The 19,377-nt window shown below is 41.1% G+C and overlaps 1 protein-coding gene across 3 annotated transcripts in view; it reads right to left on the bottom strand.

Annotated features, from left to right (window-relative positions):
* OSBPL1A (oxysterol binding protein like 1A) overlaps positions 1 to 19,377 on the bottom strand; it is a 239,611-nt gene that overhangs the window by 8,568 nt on the left and 211,666 nt on the right. For all 3 annotated transcript variants that reach the window (XM_032859742.1, XM_032859743.1, XM_032859744.1), the window contains 6 exons: positions 8,798 to 8,932; positions 7,692 to 7,789; positions 6,774 to 6,956; positions 2,016 to 2,123; positions 1,045 to 1,134; positions 682 to 808 (listed from right to left, as the gene is read on the bottom strand). In XM_032859742.1, the coding sequence (XP_032715633.1) occupies positions 682 to 808; positions 1,045 to 1,134; positions 2,016 to 2,123; positions 6,774 to 6,956; positions 7,692 to 7,789; positions 8,798 to 8,932 (741 nt within the window). The remainder of the gene's footprint in view (positions 1 to 681; positions 809 to 1,044; positions 1,135 to 2,015; positions 2,124 to 6,773; positions 6,957 to 7,691; positions 7,790 to 8,797; positions 8,933 to 19,377) is intronic.

Below are 19,377 nucleotides of genomic sequence, written 5' to 3'. Positions count from 1 at the left end.
AACCAGCCTGTGGATACCTCCTGTCCCAACAGGCCCCCCTGCCCCGAAACCACCCTCCCCTGCACAGGGCAGAGGGACAGCGGTGCACTCAGTACAAGGCTCCCGGGGGCCTGCGGCAGGTGGCCGTGCACCTCGCATGTGCAGAGCCAACGGTCTCACGGAGGTCGCACCAGCAATGACTCCCCCTACTGTGCTGGTCATCAGTTCGGTGGTGTACACATGAGAGAGTGTGAGCACGCAACAAAACAGCTAACAGGTGTGAAAATGTAGGAAACAATTTGGGAGGCAGTTTTAAACACTCAAGTGATCTCAGCTTCTAAGGCAGGTAAACACAAAGGAAGAGATCATTTGTCCAAGGTGAACACCCATTTCCCAACATGATGTGACTCCAATCACCAACCCCCTGCGCATAGCAACGGAAGTGGCGGGCGCCCAGGCTCCGTGGAAGGTAACGGCAAACAGTTGCTACCAGGGCTGTTTGTTACAAAGATTCAAGGCTGCACTGCAACTATATCTCAATTAAACAAAGATGATGCAGGCAGAAAAGTTATGTGCATTAGCACCAAGTTAAAAAAAAAAAAAAAGTGCAAACTATGACCCATAATAGGCCACCTCTAAAAGGATTAGTACAAATTCAAGAGCCCAGTGATTCCTTCCACACCGCCTTAACAGGGTGTTCACCTGTTTGCTGTTTTTCTTCTCTTCAGTATTTTTCTTATCATTTTTTTTGTAGGCATCAAAAGTGGCCGGGTCAACACTGTATAAACATTCGGTCCACTTGCCATAGAGGGCACAGAGCTTCTTTTTGCTGTCAAGAGAAATTGACATTCAGCCAACAATTAAACCAGTGTTTCGCTGTAATCGAATCTTACTATGAAGATGGTTATGAATCAGATTCTTTAAAGAAACACATTTCCGTAGAAGAAAAAATTTTCAACTCACTGAAATGCTTGTTTCTTAGGTTATGGCAGATTTTAATACTGACATTTTATTTAGCAGAGGACACCTACACTAACTACTCAACGTTTAGAATGGAAACTTTACCTTTTATCTTGAATGTAGCCTTCGACTTTGTGTAACTCCTTACCAAAAAGGCCGCACGGCTTAAAATTCAACACACACTTGTCTCCAGTCCTGTGAAGAAGATACTAAGCTCAGCTGACCATTCACCACGGAAGCAGCGGCAGAGAAGCATGCGGAAGGTGGCCTTTCTAGAGCAGCTACTCTACACGCCAGGCCCCACCCAGAGGTTATCGTGACTGATCCTCCGTTAGTGCTGGACTCACCGTCAAGAAAAGGTGAGCAAGGCTCGTGAAGAGCAAGAGGCAAGGGAAGCAATGCTGCCGCGGAACTGATCATGCGCTGAAGCCCTCACTCTCAACGCGATGGTACCTGGAGGTAATTCAGTCACGAGGATGGAGTCCTCGTAAGTGAGACTACTGCGCTTCTACAGAGACACGAGACATGAGCTCTGCGGCCGCCATGTGAGGAGATGAAGAGACGGCTGCTGCGAACGAGGGAGATAGCCTCCACCCAACCTCAAGGCTGCCAGCACCCTGACCCTGGACTTCTTAGCCTCCAGAACGGGGAGAAAGAAATTTCTACTGTTTAAGCCGCCCAGTCCGTCGTGATCTGTTAGCGCAGCCCAAGACGAGTAAGACTCCTGACTAAGGGCACAAAGTTGGATTTGAACCCAGCTCTTTTTAACTTCCATGGTCTTCCCAACTCATGCCCCTCTGTGAATAATACAAACCAAGTATTATAAACACAATGAGCTGAGGATGAAATTATGGTTTCATCTGTGAAAACTCAAGAGTTCACCCAGTCTTCCCTAATCAGAAACTTTAGTGAACTCCACTCATTACACCAATGAGCTTCTATTTGCCCAAAAGCCCCACTGCCTGGTTCTTAAATTATCATAGAGCTTTACTAGGGCTTTAAAAAAAAAAAAAGAAGTCCACTGGCATGGGTTAGTGACAGTTGAAGGGATAGATAAGAACCCTAACGCATCTTACTTGTGGTTTGTGATTTCCACATTGCCATACTGCTCAATCCAGAGTTTACCCACAATGATGTTATGCACACAGCATGTAGGATTTGTCCACGTGTATGCTTCCCCGTGTCTGGAAAACAAAAACCAAAAACCCAGGGGGAAAAAAAAAAAAAAGAGAGAGAGAAATGTTATTTTGTTTTAAAAGTGCATTTGTCTCAAATGCCATTGCTCAGGATAACAAATCAGAAGGCTGCACATACCTAAGCTCTAAGACTTCAAAACCTCTACTGATGCTAACTCACAATAAAATAGGCTATTGTCTGACTTTTCTTGTTATTTCTTTTTTTTTTTTTTTTTTAAAGATTTTATTTATTTATTTGACAGAGAGAGAGAGAGCACAAGTAGACAGAGAGGCAGGCAGAGAGAGGGGGAAGCAGGCTCACTGCCGAGCAGAGAACCCGATGCGGGGCTCGATCCCAGGACCCCGAGATCATGACCTGAGCCGAAGGCAGAGGCTTAACCCACTGAGCCACCCAGGTGCCCCTCTTGTTATTTCTTAAAAGGATCAGAAGCTTAAGAGAAAAGCCTACACTTTCACCAAATTACCAATGAACTATGTATATACCAGTCTATCTGGTGTAATTGTATTTTGCAGATACTGCCTTTTTTTTTTTTTTTTTTTTAAATACAAACTGAAGATCTGTGGCAGCCCTGCATCCAGCAAGTCTACTGGCACTATTTTTCCCACAGCATTCGCTCACTTTGTGTCTCTGCATCTCACTGTGGTAATCCTTACAGTACATCAAAGTTTTCATTATTATTATATATGCCATGGTGATCTGTGATCAGTGATTAGGACTCAGTGAAAGCTCAGACAGTCTTCTGAATTAGTATTTTTCTATTCTTTGGGTAAATACCCAGTAGTGCAACTTCTGGATCATACAGTGGTTTTATTTTTAATTTTTTGAGGAACCTCCACTTTTGGGTGATTTTAAATACTATTGCTATAAACATCTGTGGACAAGTGTTTGTGACAATGTAAATGTTCATTCCTCTAGATAAACATCTAGGTGGGGACTGCTGAGTTGTATGGTAAACCTACAGTTAACTTTTAAGAAACTGCCATACTGCTCTCCAGAGTGACTCTACTATTTTATATTCCCACCTACAATATTTCTAGTTATGGTGCATCCTGGTCAGCAGTTGGTATTATCAGTTTTACAAATTATTTTGATTTTAGCCATTCTAATAGGTGTGTAGTGGTATCTCGCTGTGATTATAATTTTGTATTTCTCTAATGACTAATGCTATTGAGATCATCTCATGTGTTTATTTGCCATCTCTCTATATCTTTTGGTGAAGTATCTGCATCATTTGCCCAATTTCTTATTGAATTGTTCCATTTTTTAACTGCTAAATTTTGAGAATTTTTTATATATTCTGGCTACAAGTCCTTGTTGGATATATGATTTGCAAGTAATGTTTACCCACCTACAGCTTCCTTCTTCATTTTCTGAAGAGTGTCTTTCACAGAGCAAAAGTTTTTCATTTTGATAAAATCTAATTTATCAAATTTGTCTTTTCTGGATTATTTTGGTATGTATCTGTAAGATGCCACTGTCTAATCCAAAACCAGAAAAATTTTCTATGTTTTCTTCCGAAAGCTTTACATAGCTGTACATTTGATTTTAGTCTACGACTTTGAGTTCATTTTTGTATAAGGTGTGAGACAGAAATTAAGGTTCATTTTTAAGATGTCCCTGTCCAATTGTTCCCATACCATTTGTAGGAAGGACTCTCCTTCCCTGAATTGTGTTTGCACCTCTGTTACAAATCAAGTGACCGTACTTCTACAGAGTAATTTCTGGACTCTCTTCCTCTGTTCCAGTGATGTATGTGTCTACCCTTTTGCCATTACCACACTTTCTTGATCTCTTGGTTTTTAGAGTTAAGTCGTAGAAATGGGAAGTGGGAGTCCATCAGTTCTGTTCTCCCTTTTCAAAACTGTTCTGACTGTTCTACTTCATTTGCCTTTCTGTGTAAATGTTAGAATCAGCTTCTCTATACTATAAATCATCCTGGAACTTTTTATCTGGATTGTGTTAATATAGGTCACTTAAGATCAGTTAGGGGAGAACTGACATCTTAACTATATTAAGGCTTCAAATATACTGAAACACAGCCTGCCTTCCATTACTCAACTGTTGTTTGTTTTCCTCAGTTTCGTGTAGTGTTCGGCAAACAGAGCCTGTACGTACTTTATCAATCTTCACTCTGCTACTGAGCCGATCCCGGTTTTTGTCCGTTACTGTAATTTTCAGTATTAAGGTTTCCAAAAATACTTCAATTTCTTTGCTGGAATGTCTTTCTATTCATTTGAAGAGTGTTCATCTTCATGGAGCAGCTCCTGAAGCACAGTTTTAAGAGCTGCTTTAAAGTCTTTGATGCAGATGTCAGTATCTCTCCCCAATCAATCTGTCATTCTTTCTTCTTCAGAGTCCTCAGATAGGTGCTCTCTGTCTTCTGGATGGCTGTAATCCACAGGACTACACGGTGCTCGCTCCATTTTAACTAGAATAGGACCTTTTGAATTTAAATCTAATTTTTTTCTTTAAAAATTTAATTCAATTTACTTAAATAAAAAACAACAATTCACTCATTTCTTCCATCTCCTCCTTCCTACTCCTGGTAACCACCGATTTGTTTTCTTTATCTATGAGGTGGTTTTGTTTTTTAATTTTTACTTTTTATTATTTACTTGTTTCCACATGTAAAACATGTGGAAATAGGTCTTATTTGAATAAGACATATAAGATATAGTACGTCTTATCTGAAAGAGAAATATGGTATTTCTCTTTCTCTTATTTCACTTAGCATAATGTCCCTCAGAGTCCATCCATATCGTGGCAAATGGCAAGACATTTGTCTTTATGGCTGAATAATACTCCATTGTATATATACACCACATGTTCTTTACTCATCCATGGATGGACACTTAGGCCGTTTCCAAATGCCAGCTATCGTAAATAATGCTGCAGGGAACATGGAGGGGTGGTATATGTCTATTCAAGTTAGCGTTTCCATTTTCTTTGGGTAAATATCCAGAAAGAGAATTGCTGGATAGTGTGGCAGTTCTGTTTTTAATTCCCTGAGGAACCTCCACACACTGTTTTCCACAGAGGCTACGCCAGTTTGCATTCCACCAACAGTGCCAAGAATGTTCCCTTTTCTCCTCACCAATACTTGTTATTTCTAGGCTTTTTGAGAACAGTCATTCGGTAGGGTAAGGTGGTATCTCGTGGTTTTGATTTGCATTTCCCTGAGGATTGGGGATGCTGAGCACTTTTACATGTACCTGATGGGAAACTGTTTATGTCTTCTTTGGAACAAAGTCTGTTCAGATCTTCTGCCCATTTTAAATTGGACTGTTAGCTTTTCTGCCATTGAGTTGGAGGAGTTCTTTGTATATTTTGGATATTAGCCCCTTATCAGATACAGATTTGCAAAATTTTTCTCCCATTCTGTAGGTTGTTTTCATTTTGTCGATGGGTTTCCTTTGCTGTGCAGAAGCTTTCTGGTTTGACGCTGCTTTCCTTTTTTTTTCCTTTTCTTTCCCCCATGCTGTTTTGCTTTGTCTTCTGGTGTTAGACTTAAAAAATCCTCACCAACACCTACGTTAAGGACCTCATCACCTATATTTTCTTCTAGGAAATTTACAGTCCTACATTCAAATCTTTAATCCGTTTTGAGCTAACTTGTGTGTGGTGTAAGACAGTGGTCCAGTTTCATTCTTTTGCATGTGGCTAGCTGTCCAGCACTATTAGAAGAGACTGTCCTTTCCTCCTTTTTCATAAACTGGCCATATAGGCATGGGTTTGTTTCTGGGATTTCTGTTCTGCTCCATCCATCTTATGTGTTTGTTTTTTATGCCTATACCATACTGTTTTCGTTACCATAGCTTTTTGGTATAGTTTGAAATCAAGAAGTGTAATGCCTCTAGCTGTGTTCATTCTCAAGATTGCTTTGGCTTTTTAGTATCTTTTGTGGTTCCATAAAAATTTTAAAATTGTTTGTTCTGTTTCTGTGGAAAACATCATTGGAATTTTGATAGGAATTACACTGAAACTGTAGATAGGAATTACACTGAAACTATTGGTATATCCTACAGATATACCAATAGGATTAACTCTTATAATCCATGAGCATGGAATTAAGAAAACAATCCCATTTATAACTGCATCAAAAAGAATAAAATACCTAGGAATAAATTTAGCCGAGGAAGTGAAAGACCTGTACGCTGAAAACTACAAGATATTAGTGAAAGAAACTGAAGAAGACATAAATAAATGAAAAGATATTCCATGCTAATCTTTTTTTTTCCTACTGCAAAAGAGGAGGACTTTCAAATTTACCTAATGTCAAATATTATTTCAGTAGTTCTCAAAGTGAATTCATTTTGAAAGACATTAAAGAAAACATTGCCTTGATCTAAAGAAAGTGTCTCTTAAGACCTATCATGGAGTAACTGACTCCATTCTCACTTAAAATAAACACAAATACCATAGTCAAACATCACGCTCAATTTTTCATACATTCCTAAATTGATAAACAATGGCTACTGCAGTGCTTCCTAATTCTTTTACAGAAAGGTGGATAGTTTATGCTGTATAAAAGCTGTTTTTCTCCAGCTTTAGAACAACACTGTTAAGTCTGTGTGCAGGTATATATACTTATGAGTAGGCATACATGAAAAGAGTTTAATGGTTATATTTCAACTCACTCAAGGAGCTCCAAAGTGATGGTTCCTTTGGGTTCTGCTTCCACACTCTTGCCCCAGAACTTCAGTTTGGGGTAGATTGAACCATGAAAGATGAAATCATTGTTTAATCCTTCAGCGTGAAATGCACTAATGGGTGGGTGATGGCTGACCTGCTCGGAGATGAGTCTGAAACCAAGGTCATCTCTTAAGATAAAAAAAATAAATAAAAAGAAGCAGCAGCATTATAATTAACTCTTGCCACGCAATGTGTACATTACTGTCAACTCAGTCAAAAGGTGGTATTACAGTTTTAAACAGGTTCTAGCTACTTGAACATATCAAAGGATAGGCACATGAATTTGGGCAACTTGCAAGAATTGACAATATTAGCCATGCAAATTTAAAACTTATTCCATTGATATTAAGAAAGGGGAATCTAACGTGTCCCTGGCCTTTCAAACAGCTACAATACAAATGATATCAAGACTTATGCAGAGATGAAAAGGATTCAGCAAAACTAAGGCCAAATGGATTCCCTAATTGTGGGTAAAGAAGCAGGCTACAGTAGGCATACAGCAGGCACAGAGAATTCTACCTGTAGACGCATTCACTGCCTTTATGCCAACAGTATAAATTTGTTAATATATATTAAATGGGTATTAAAAAAACTCCAATCATATTTTATGATCTACAAAAGGAGAAAAGAATCCCTAATCCCACATGACCAGAAATCCCGAAATCCTTGTTGTAATGGTGCATTTCATATACGTGTCCACATTTTTTATATAGTCTATAAAACAGAACAAACATCTACACTGTTAACTTGCTCCAGTAATGCAAAATGTTGGTAATGTTAAAAATATATACATTTTTTCCCTGTTCATCTCAAAAGCTATATAAATCATATAAAACCCATCTCAAAAAGTGAAAGATCTTTACCGAACTAATTCATAGGTCTCTCCCAGAAGTGGGTTGAAAGGCTTTCCAGTGCGTTCCCACTGAGACGCAACAGCAGACACGGCAAATGCAGCTACACACTGTGGAACGGAGCATTAGAAGTTATAAATAGCCTAGCTTGCTCCCCATTCTTTTAGGACCAGAAATTTTGCTGAAGAGTGTAATTTACAAAATTATTTTGAGGAGCTTAGTTGTTTGGATTTTTAATACAGCTCTAGCAACTTAATATGCCAGTGTGGGCATTCAAAACGAAAATTACCGAGTCTCTTGCTCTAGTCATTCCGAGCCATATGGTTTTTATAACACCCTAAGAGTGCTACAAATTCTCTCAAGAACTTTTTAAAAACCCTCAAACCCCAAATCACTTTTAATTCTCTTAAAATTTCTAAAAAGTACAACATTTTTAGGATAGGGAAAATGAGACATAACTGAACACTGGTATCAAGTCTCATAAGGCTGGGAAAAGCCGACTGATAGAAACGAAAGAACAGAAAGATTCCCTTTAGAATGCCATGGCTTTGCCCGAAGGAGAACAGCGTGTCTATTCTGTTCCGCATGTACCTGACCCATCCACACACACCACGGAAGCACCTTGTACCAAAAACAAAATTAAGAAGTGCAATTCCTTGTTGTCATTTGTTTAACCTGTGACAGTGTGTATATTTCTTACATACGTAAGCACATATATGTATTTATGTGTGTGTGTGTGTGTGTGTGTGTGTGTGTGTGTGTGTGTGTGTTTGTTCCTTTTTGGAAAACAGTCTAAGAAAATCTGAAAAAAGAAAAATTAAGCTATTTCCCCCAACGCCATACCATTTTCTAAAATGGAGACTCAGCTCACTAACATCCAGATTTGGTCACAGACCATCTCCTGCTTCTCTTGCAATTGTCACTGGTCTTTCCACCGTGGTGGCACTCTGGCTGGAGGGTGGCAGGGGAGGGAATGCAGAGAACACTCCAAACACTCTCTGGGAAGCACATTTCCCAAACTCCCACTGGACTGAACACAAATTGTTTGTGTTTTTGGGGGTGGAGGTAGCCGAGAAGTCTCTCATCTCACACCCGTTCAGTGTGTGTTTAACACATACCTGCATCCTTTCCACAGAATCGGAGAACGAACTGGCCTTATGGATGAGGTATGTGTGCTCCATGTACTCGGTGAGTCGCTGCAGGAAGCTCAGAGGCTCATTAAATATAACCGGCATGGTGATCTTGGACAGTTCCTATTTCACAAGAAAATGCAAACAGTGATGTCCCACAGACTTGGCAAACTTACCTGCTGCCGTATTTACCTAACCTGTTCCTGGGAAGGAAGTGATAGAAAACAACAGCCCATGGAATTTAATTACTATCCATTCAATGTCACAAATCTTTCCAGAGCACTGAACAATATGGAGTATATTGTTCCAGGCATGGAAGGAAACACACAGACCACCCAAACATTCTCCTCGACTTCGAGGCGCCAACAATCTGCTGAGCATTAGATGATGAGTAGTAATAAATCTGCCTTAGACAGAATTAGGAAATGGGATAGAAAGGTGGTGTGGACACAAAAAACAAAGATCTTCACAGTGAGCTAATGATCAGTGATATGCCATTTTTGTGCTGATTTTCCAAAAGAAATTTCAGACTGTTTTTGAACAACACTGAGGTTTCCTGAGCACTCATATCTACTGCACTTTGTGGACTCGGTTCTAGAAGGCTATAATGCATTTTATAGAACAGGTTTTAAATTCTATCTGCTAGAATGACAGAATCACAACAGACTTCCAAACATAATGTAATGACTGGGGTGGGGGCGTGTCTCTGACTTGAATGTTCAGCTCTGTTTACCCCATCCTGCCAGCAAACAACTGCAACATTAGGTCTTTAAAAAATTTTAGGGGGATGCCTGAGTGGCTCAGTGGGTTAAGCCATTGCCTTCGGCTCAGGTCATGACCCTGGGGTCCTGGGATCGAGTCCCACATCAGGCTCCTTGCTCAGAGGGGAGCCTGCTTCTCTGCCTCTGCCTGCCGCTCTGCCTGCTTATGCGTGCGCTGACAAATAAATAAAATCTTTAAAAAAAAATCACTAGGTAACAAATTTATCTTGGTATTCTCTAGAATATTCTGCTGATCTTCCCAACCTTCCACCTACCATTATTTACTTTTTGTTTGGAAATCAGGTCTTTCATAAAAAGTCTGGTGACTAAACCTATGTGGGTCATGTGACCATTCCCAAAGCTTGATTACCACCTGTCTTACCTCTGACTTTTTACCCCTCAACATCCACATTCTTACTGACCTGCACCATTAAAAATAATGTAACCTTCACAATACTACAACTGGAGTGCAGAAGCTCATTCATTACCATAAAATACTGCAGAATAGACAGGCATGTAGCAGGTCAATCTGATTAAACAGTAGGTTTCTAATTCTGGGGAAACCAGGGGGAATAAGAATCTAGAAAGAGATCAAGAAAAGAAGGCTGCACTATGTGTACTTTGAGATCTCATTAACTCCAGAACTTCACTGTTGTACGCAGGTCAGAAAACTGGGACTACCAGAGTTTATCTTATTGCGATGGCTAAGGCTCTCTTCCTTCTCTGAAAAAATACCTTTCCTGGTTATTTTCTTTAATAAAACAAGACAAACCAAAACACTAATAGAGGAATGTGTAACTCTAGGTATAAAATTTAACAAGAAGGAAGTAAAAACATGAAAATGCTCCTTCCCCCAGAGACAAAGCAAATCAACAGTGTGGGATGCACTGCTATGTACTTAACACAGGGAACATCAATATCTACATTTAACAATGGACAGACCATCCAGATAGACAAAAGGGAAACAATGGACTTAAATACTGTGTTAAACCAGACAGATCCCAGAGACATATATAGAACATTCATTCCACTGGATAGTAGCAAAATATACATTCTTTTCAAAGGCTCACGGAACATTCTCCAGGACAGATTATACACTAGGAACAAAATAAGTCTCAGTAAATTTAAGAAGATTCAGATGAGATCAAGCAACTTTTCTCATCAAGAGAGTATGATATTAGAGGTGAACTACAAGAGGGCCATCTGGGTGACTCAGTCGCTTAAGCATCTGCCTTCAGCTCAGGTCATGATCCTGGGGTCGTGGGATTGAACCCAGCATCAGGCTACTTGCTCAGCAGGGAGCCTGCTTCTCCCTCTGCCTGCTGCTTCCCCTGTTTGTGCTCTGACAAATAAATAAGTAAAATCTTAAAAAAAAAAAAAAAGACAAGAAATGAACAAGAAAAAAATGGAAAAATATACAAATATGTGAGATATAAAACATACTACAGAACAAATGGGTCAAAGAATAATTAAAAGGGAAAAAATCGGGGCGCCTGGGTGGCTCAGTGGGTTAAGCCGCTGCCTTCGGCTCAGGTCATGATCTCGGGGTCCTGGGATCGAGTCCCGCATCGGGCTCTCTGCTCAGCAGGGAGCCTGCTTCCCTCTCTCTCTCTCTGCCTGCCTCTCTGTCTACTTGTGATCTCTGTCAAATAAATAAATAAAATCTTTAAAAAAAAAAAAAAGGGAAAAAAATCAATATCTTGAGTGGGGCAAATGAAAATGGAAATACAATATGCCAAAACTTGTGGGATGCAGCAGAAGCAATTCTGAGAGGGAAGATCATAGTAATAAATGCCTACCTGAAGAAACAAGAAAGATCTCACATAAAAAGCCTAACCTTATACATGAAGGAACTAGAAAAAGACAAAGTAAGCCCAAAGTTACTGGAAGAAAGGATATAACAAAGATCAGAACGGAAATGAATGAAATAAAACTAAAAAGATAATAGAAAGGATCAATGAAACTAAGAGCTGGTACTTTTGAAAAGATAAGTAGACAAACCTTTAACTAGACTCATCAAGAAAAAAGAGAAAAGACTCAAAAATTATAAATGGAGAGACATTACAACTGATGCCATAAAAATACAAAGGATCATATAGGCAAAACAGGTGAAGGAGAGTGGGAGACAGAGGCTTCCAGTTATGGAATGGGTAAGTCATGAGGGTAAAAGGTACAACAAAGGCAATATATCAATGTAATAGCACCATGAGAGATCATAGCTACATTTGTGGTGAGCATAGCACAATACAGACTTGCTGGATCATTATGTTGTACACCTAAAACCAATGCAACACTGTGTATCAACTACAGTTCAATTAAAAAAAAAAAATACATGAAAAGAAGCCTGGGTGTCTCCGTCAGTTAAGCATCTAACTCTTGATTTCGGCTCACGTTATGATTTCAGGGTCATGAGACTGGGCCCCACTCTGGGCTCCACACTTAGTCTGGAGTCTGCTTGAGATTCTCTCTCTCCCTCTTCCTCTGCTCCTCCCCTCTACTTGTGCTCTTTCTAAAATCAATCAATCAATCAGTCAATCAATCTGTGAAAAAAAACCTCCCCCACACACATGGAAAAATAAGAAACTACTACGAGCAATTACATGCCAACACAAATGAGAAAACCTAAAAGAAATTGATAAATTCCTAGAAATATATAATCTATGAAGACTGAATCACAAATTAAGAGAAAATCTGAACAAATTACCCGTAAGGACATTGAAGCAGTAACCAAAAACCTGCCAACAAACAAAAATCCAGGGCCCCATGACTTCACTGGTAAATCCTGACAGACTGTACTTCTCAAACTCTTTAAAAAAAACTGAGGAAACACTTCCAAACACATTTTATGAAGGCAGCATTATCCCAATACCAAAACCAGACAAGGATACCACAATGAAAAGAAAATCGTAGAGCAGTATCTCTTATGAGCACAGATGCAAAAGACCTCAACAAAATATTAGCAAACCAAATGCAAAAGTACATTAAAAGGATCATATAGCATGATCATGTGGGATTTATTCCTGGGATGCAGGATGGTTCAACACCAAAAATCAATGTGATACACCATATTAACAAAATCAATGATTAAGATCATATGATCATCTCAATAGATACAAACAACGCATGTGACAAAATTCCATATCCTTTCACTACAGAAACTCTCAACAAAGTGGGTAGAGAGGGAATATACCTCAACATAATAAAGGCTGTTTATGACAAGCCCACAGCTAACATCTTGCTTCCTAGGTAAACAGAATACAACAAAGAGCCCAGAAATAAATCCACACATATATGGATTGATTTTTGACAAAGGAGCCAAGAATATACAACGGAGAATAATTTCCTCAATACATGATGCTAGGAAAACTGGACAGCCACAGGCAAAGGAATGACACTAGATGACTATCTTACACCCTTCGTAAGAGTCAACTCAAAATGGATTAAAGACACTAACATAAGAACTGACACCATAAAACTAGATGAAAATACAAGGGGTAAACTCCTTGTCATAGGCCTCATGACTTTTTTTTTTTTTTTAAATCTGACACCAAAAGCAAAAGTAACAAAAGCAAAAACAAAGAACTGGGACTATATCAAACGGAAAAGCTTCTACACAGCAAAGAAAATCATCAACAACATGAAATGGCAACCTACAGAATGGGAGAAAATATATATAAATCATGTACCTGATAAGAGGGTAGTATCCAAGATACATATACACACACACACACACATGTGTGTGTATATATACATATGCGTATGTGTATGTATATATACATATATCTTCCAACTCAATAGAAAAAAGATGACGTTCAAACGGCCCATAGATACACAAAAGGTGCCCAATATGACTACTCATCAGGGAAATGCAAATCAAAACTATAGTGAGACACCACATGACATCTGTTTTACGTCTATAAAAGAGATGAATGGCTGGCAGTGATGCAGAGAAAAGGGATCCCTTATGCACTACCGGTGGGACTGTAAAGTGGTACAGACACTATGGAAAGCACAGTGGAGGTTCAAGAACTTAAAAATAGAACTGCCATATGACCCAGCAATTCCACTTCTGGATATTTACCCAAAGAAATGAAAACACTAACTTAAAAAGACATCTGCACCCCCCATGCTCATTAGAGCAGTATTTATAATAGCTAATATGGAAACAACCGAAGTGTCCAGCAAAAGATAAATGGATCGAGAAAATGTGATTACTGTGGACAAGAAAACCACACACACACACACACACACACACACACACACAGGAATATTATTTGACCTTACAAAAGAAGACAATCTTGCCGTTTGTGATAACATGGATGAACCTGGAGGGCATTATGCTAAGTGAAATAAGCCAGACAGAAAGACAAATAACTCCATAGTATCACTGATATGTGGAAAACAAAACAACAAAAACAAAAATATGAAAAAGGGCAAACTCCAGAAACACAGTAGGGAGGTGATTGCCAGGGGCTGTGGATAGGAAGTATCAGGAAAGATTGGTAAAACAGCACAATCTTACAGTTATAAGATGAATCAGATCTGAAGGTCTAGTATGTAACATAGCAACTATAGTTGATTAACCCTGTTTTGCATAAACAAAATTTGGTAAGAGTAGAGAATTTAAATGTTCTCACAGGAAAAAAGTACCGAGGTGACTCACGTGTTAATTAACTCAAGGGGATCCTTTCACAATGTATACCATATCCAATCACCTTGACGTATACTTTCAATATCTTGCTATTTTGTCAGCTACCCCTCAAAGAAAATCTCTTCTTCAGCAAACTTACTACAGAATATGCATTAGAAATTAATTTTTTTCAGCAGATCTTTGAATCTTATATAGCATCTACTAGGTGCCAGACACTGTTTTAGGCACTGGGTTCAAAGACCTGGAGGGCCAACTCTGACCTGGAATGCCCTGCTCTCATCCCTCAACTCTTGTACATCCTACCCATATTTAAAGGCCCAGCCCAAGTCTCTCCCCTTCAACCATTCTAGGGCTCATTGATTTCTCGCTTCCTCCAGCTCCCGGAGGACCAGACCCTAGATCTCACCATTTAGCCCCTGATCTCGTGGGAGACTTCCTGCTGCTGTGTCTGCTCGTCTTGCTAACTCTGCAGTAATACAGTTCCTGGGGGGAGGAGAGTGCCTTAGACGCCACACCCTGCCGGAGCCCCTACCCCACACGCTGCTCTGTAGTCCCCGTGCCCACCGACCTCATGACTATTCAGGCATTTATCACAATGCGCTAGGCTTCCTGACTCCTTCACTGGGATACAAGCTCCTTGAAGTCAAACCCTCTTTTTAATGATGCACAACAGTTCCCACGGCAAAACGTGAGAAAAGGGAGGTTACAAAGCAACATGTTCAGCAGGTTTTATAGACCTAGAAACAAATGCCAGAGGGTCACGGCACCAACTAGTTAACAGCTGTTACCTCGAGGAGTGGGCAGTACAGGGGATCTGAATTACTTCTTCACGCTTTTCTGTGTTCTCTGAGTTTCCTACAATGGACACGCATTGCTCTTTTAATCAGCAGTCAAGCAGGAGATTTATTTCAAAGTCTAGTACTTTCAGCCTGGCAAAAGGAAGCGAACAAGCTTGCGCCGCGGCAACTGGGACCACCTTACAACACACACGCTGACCCGCTAGTCATAAAATGCACAAGAGAGAAACGAGATCTAAGCGGCAGAAGGGAAAAAGAGCAACAAAATCTGCTCAGGTTAGTCCAGTCCTAAGTGGCGACACTAATGTGGTTTGAAGAGTGAATCCTGAACAGAAAGCAGCATGGTGGCTGCCGGGGGGCAGGGGAGCTACAGGTGACACTGGTATGAAGTGTCCCTTCTGGAAAGGCTGGCTGGTAGGTGGGGACAGCTGCGCAACAGAGTGAAGGCACGAACTCCACTGAACGGCATGCTCAGAAATGGTTAAGATGGTACATTTTATGAATGGGCTCTGAGATCAAAGGCCCCTTGCTACCTCATGCTTGTGTCACCCCGAGTAAGTCCCTCACCTCTCCCCAAATAGGCATTTCATTGTGTGCCTCACAGGGCTTGTAAAGGTTAATTCATATAGGACACTTAGAAGAGCAGCAGGCGTACAGTAAGTGCGCAATAAACGTTAGCAATTATCATTAAGAACACATGTGAGGATGCCAGGTCCTCCAAGATGCACAGAGGCAAGGGGGCCTCAAAGAGTAGGATACTTCGCCCTGTCACTGGGGACACTGAGCTGCAGAAAAGCTACTCAGAAGGCAGTATGGCTTCCAAGTTTTGTTTTGTTCTGTTTTTAAAGATTTTATTTATTTTAGAAATAGTACAAGTGAGCAGGGGGAAGGACAGAAGGAAAGGGAGAGACTCTTAAGCTGATTCCATGACCAGAGTAGAGTCCCACACAGGGCTCTATTTCACGACCCTGAGATCACCACCTGAGCCGAAATCAAGAGTCAGAGGCTTAACCGATTGAGCCACCCAGGTGCATCCTGTCTTCTGAGTTCTGGTTTTCGACGGGGGAGAGAGTGAAGGAGAGGACACCTCCTGGAGCCCCAGCCAGGACGGATGGCTGCAGTCCTGTGGGAAGGCTCGGCTGGCTGGCTGCTCCATCCAGTCACCAAGAAGACAAGGTTCATCAGGGGGACGACTCGAGCCCTCTCCTTCGACGAGTGTGTGACCCACACCGTGCTGTTCGTGCTCTCCACATTTCACTCTATCATGTACAACAGCAGGGTGAGACTTCATTACAGGAAGGAAGAACTTTAGCACTAAGCTGGATTCTGCATTTTTCTTTTAACCCCAAACAGCTCTAGAAGGACAAAATACTCCCTGAGGCAGATGTGTTCGAGGCGACAGCATGTTTGCCTGTGCTGTGTTACAGAAGATCGGATGAGAATCCTGGCCTAGGGGCTTAATCTTTCATCTCGAAAGCAACACTAGGTGCGCTGCATCTCTTCACATATATTCTCCCAGGGAAAATACCCAGGCAAGGATGGGAGGGCAAGGGCCTGCTGGCCGCTCAACACAGCTGGCCAGGCTTCACAGGAGTTAGCGAGCCACTGAGAGAGGGTGCACTACAGACCGGAGACCAAGGCACAAGGGATATGGTTTATCATCAATTCAACGGTGGATTATTTTTAATCATTTGAAAAGCTCCTAAAATTCTTAAATAAGCTTCTTTAAATCCAGTGTTGCAATCCAGAATGACTTAAGCACCTTCTTCCTACTTCTTTTAATAACTCAGAATGTATGCATTTAAGGAACCAAAAAGGGCCAACATCTGGGCCCAACTAACAGAGGAGGAGTATGAAGGAAAGAAAAAGACCCCGGAGAACATATACACATAAATCAAGTCCAAGATAACACCCTCACCCCCTCAGAGGAGTATAAAAAGCTATTTTAAAATATAGCAATGGACGTATAACTTGTTTCTATTAGTCAAATTATTTTAAAGTAACCTTACATTAATTTTAATGGTTAAAATCTACAGTTCCCTAGATATGTAATGAAAAACTCAAGTGACGCAAACTATATTTTGTTCTGTCTTGGAAATTTTTACTTCCCATATAATAGTCTGGTATTGGACTCTCTTGATACTGTATGCAACTAATTAGTATTGTGTAGATTCCAACAACAGGAAAAGAAACACACAATATGAGGGTCAAGTTTCAGGCAGAAACATTAGCTGGACTACTTTTATCACTGGGAGCATCAGTCAGCTGGAAAAATTAAATATTTATGCCAGGCAGTTCCACCCTGTGACCCAGCTAAAAACAAAGTTTAAATTTATCCATGCAAATTAATAGCAACCAATGATGAAACTGAAGAAACTCTTAATTGCAATTTCTCATCAGCTGACAAACTGAGAATTAAAAAAAAAAAAAAAAGGGAGCTAGAAGGAGGCTTCATCACTTAAGCACTAATTAAACAACCTGAAGGCAAGGCCAAGTTTGATCCCAACTAAAATGGAAAACATTATATGTACATAAAGTCTAACACTGTAACAACCACATGTGCAAATATTTAAGACCTGGGTTACCCAGAGAAACTTAATTTAGGTCTTAGGCTAAACCTGTCTGCTCATTTGCCCAAGTGGCCAGCTTGCAGGCAGAGTCCTCACCCAGGAGTGTGACCCGAGCACCAAGTGGGTTTCTAGACTCTTCAGTGATGGTCAAGTGCTAGCTGCAGTCCTGGCTCTGTTCCTTGGATGTGCCTTCTGCAAGATGAAGCTGGGACTGGATTTTTCCTTCACAACACCCTCCCACCCCCATCCCCACACAGACCTCCCATAGCTACCAACGGGTAAAAATTCATCCCTCTTACATCTAAGGGCTTTGGAGGGTCAAAGGTCTCTTTCACATCTGCTGCTGCTCGGTCCCCTCCCTCCATAAGATGTCTACCATCTACTAGGTTATCTTGCACGAGAGGTTCTTGCTGTCTGAATACCACCAATTAGCCCAAAGCAGTCACACGAAGAACCCACAAGAGAGTTCCCTTGGGACTATCTGGATGAGTGGTCTGGAAAAAGCCTGCTGCCCTCATACCGCCCACTGCTGCTTACAGCCCTGTTCCTCAACTCTCACAGACCAGGCCAAGGGGAACGCAATAGGGGAACGAGTGGAAGATAACACAGCCAGAAATGAAGGAACTATGGGGCAGGAAACAGGTGTATCTTTGTGTATGAACTGAACCACACTCTGTGAACCTTGGTGCAAACCAATGGGGAAAACAAAAAGACCAGGAAAGCTAGGAGGAGAACAACAAACAGAAAGATCTTCCTTTCCCATTCTTCCTGTCTAGTAGCTGAGTCTTTGCAGACTTGGATGGACAGCCACTATGCAGGAACATGGAAGGACGACAGACGCACTGGCTGAAGCTGGAACTGATCTCCGTCTTCACGCTGTATTCCCTAGAGGTGAAGTCACAGAGACTGTCCCTTAGCCCCATGGGCCACATGCTTGAAGGAAACCCATTTCCAGGTGCTGGGCCTCCACAGGCACTCTTACCTTAACGGTGGCAGGCCCAAGCAGACACCTGCACTGGATGTCACGCTGTTTCTCTTTTCCCACTTCCCCTTTCCCAACTACCCTTCTGCGATGAGGGGTGGGGGAGGACACCCCCCACCACCTTGAATCATAGTATAGGATTCTTGCCCTAAAATGTATAACTCCGCAGGCTGCCAAATGAAGGGAAGGTTAGAAGTACAGTACTGGGGTCAGGGAAGCCACTTTTAACTGAGGCCCCATTAGTCTGAACTCCATGGGCTCCATGACTTTTTTCTGTTTCAGTTAAGGCAAAGACCTGACATCAGAAATGGGGCCTTCTAGCCGTTTCTACCATATTGGGGTATTCTGACTTCAGATCATCGCCAAATGAGGTGGTAAAGATGCTAGGTTTTGTTTAACTACTTTGCTGTTCCTGATCCCAGTCTCTCAAGGCAGTGTTAACAATGCACCAGCTGTGGCAACGCTCCAGATTGTATCTAGGTCTGTATCAATCTTAGATTTAGAACTCAAGAGTAGGACAGCTGTTGCAGTGACATATACTAACATATTTATCTGACCCCCAAAATAACATCACACTCCTGACAGCTGACCTGGGCTGTGTCCGAGCGCCGTCTGGCTCCATGGCCGTGTGGCAGACCCTCCCATCAAGCAAACGAGCTGAATCTGTGGCTTTGAGAGAAACATTTTACAGCTCATGCTAAGATGAAAGTTATTATATTGACACAGGTGTTTCAGCGAAAAATATTTCCATTTTCTCAGCCCCTTCACATTGTTACAAAGTGTATGTAAGAGGAAAGAGCTACGTGA

This window comes from Lontra canadensis, unplaced genomic scaffold (assembly GCF_010015895.1).
Source record: "Lontra canadensis isolate GAN:19392208 unplaced genomic scaffold, GSC_riverotter_1.0 scaffold17, whole genome shotgun sequence".
NCBI lineage: Eukaryota > Metazoa > Chordata > Mammalia > Carnivora > Mustelidae > Lontra > Lontra canadensis.
Note: the sequence above shows the minus strand (reverse complement) of the source record. Positions and strands in the feature narration are given on the sequence as shown.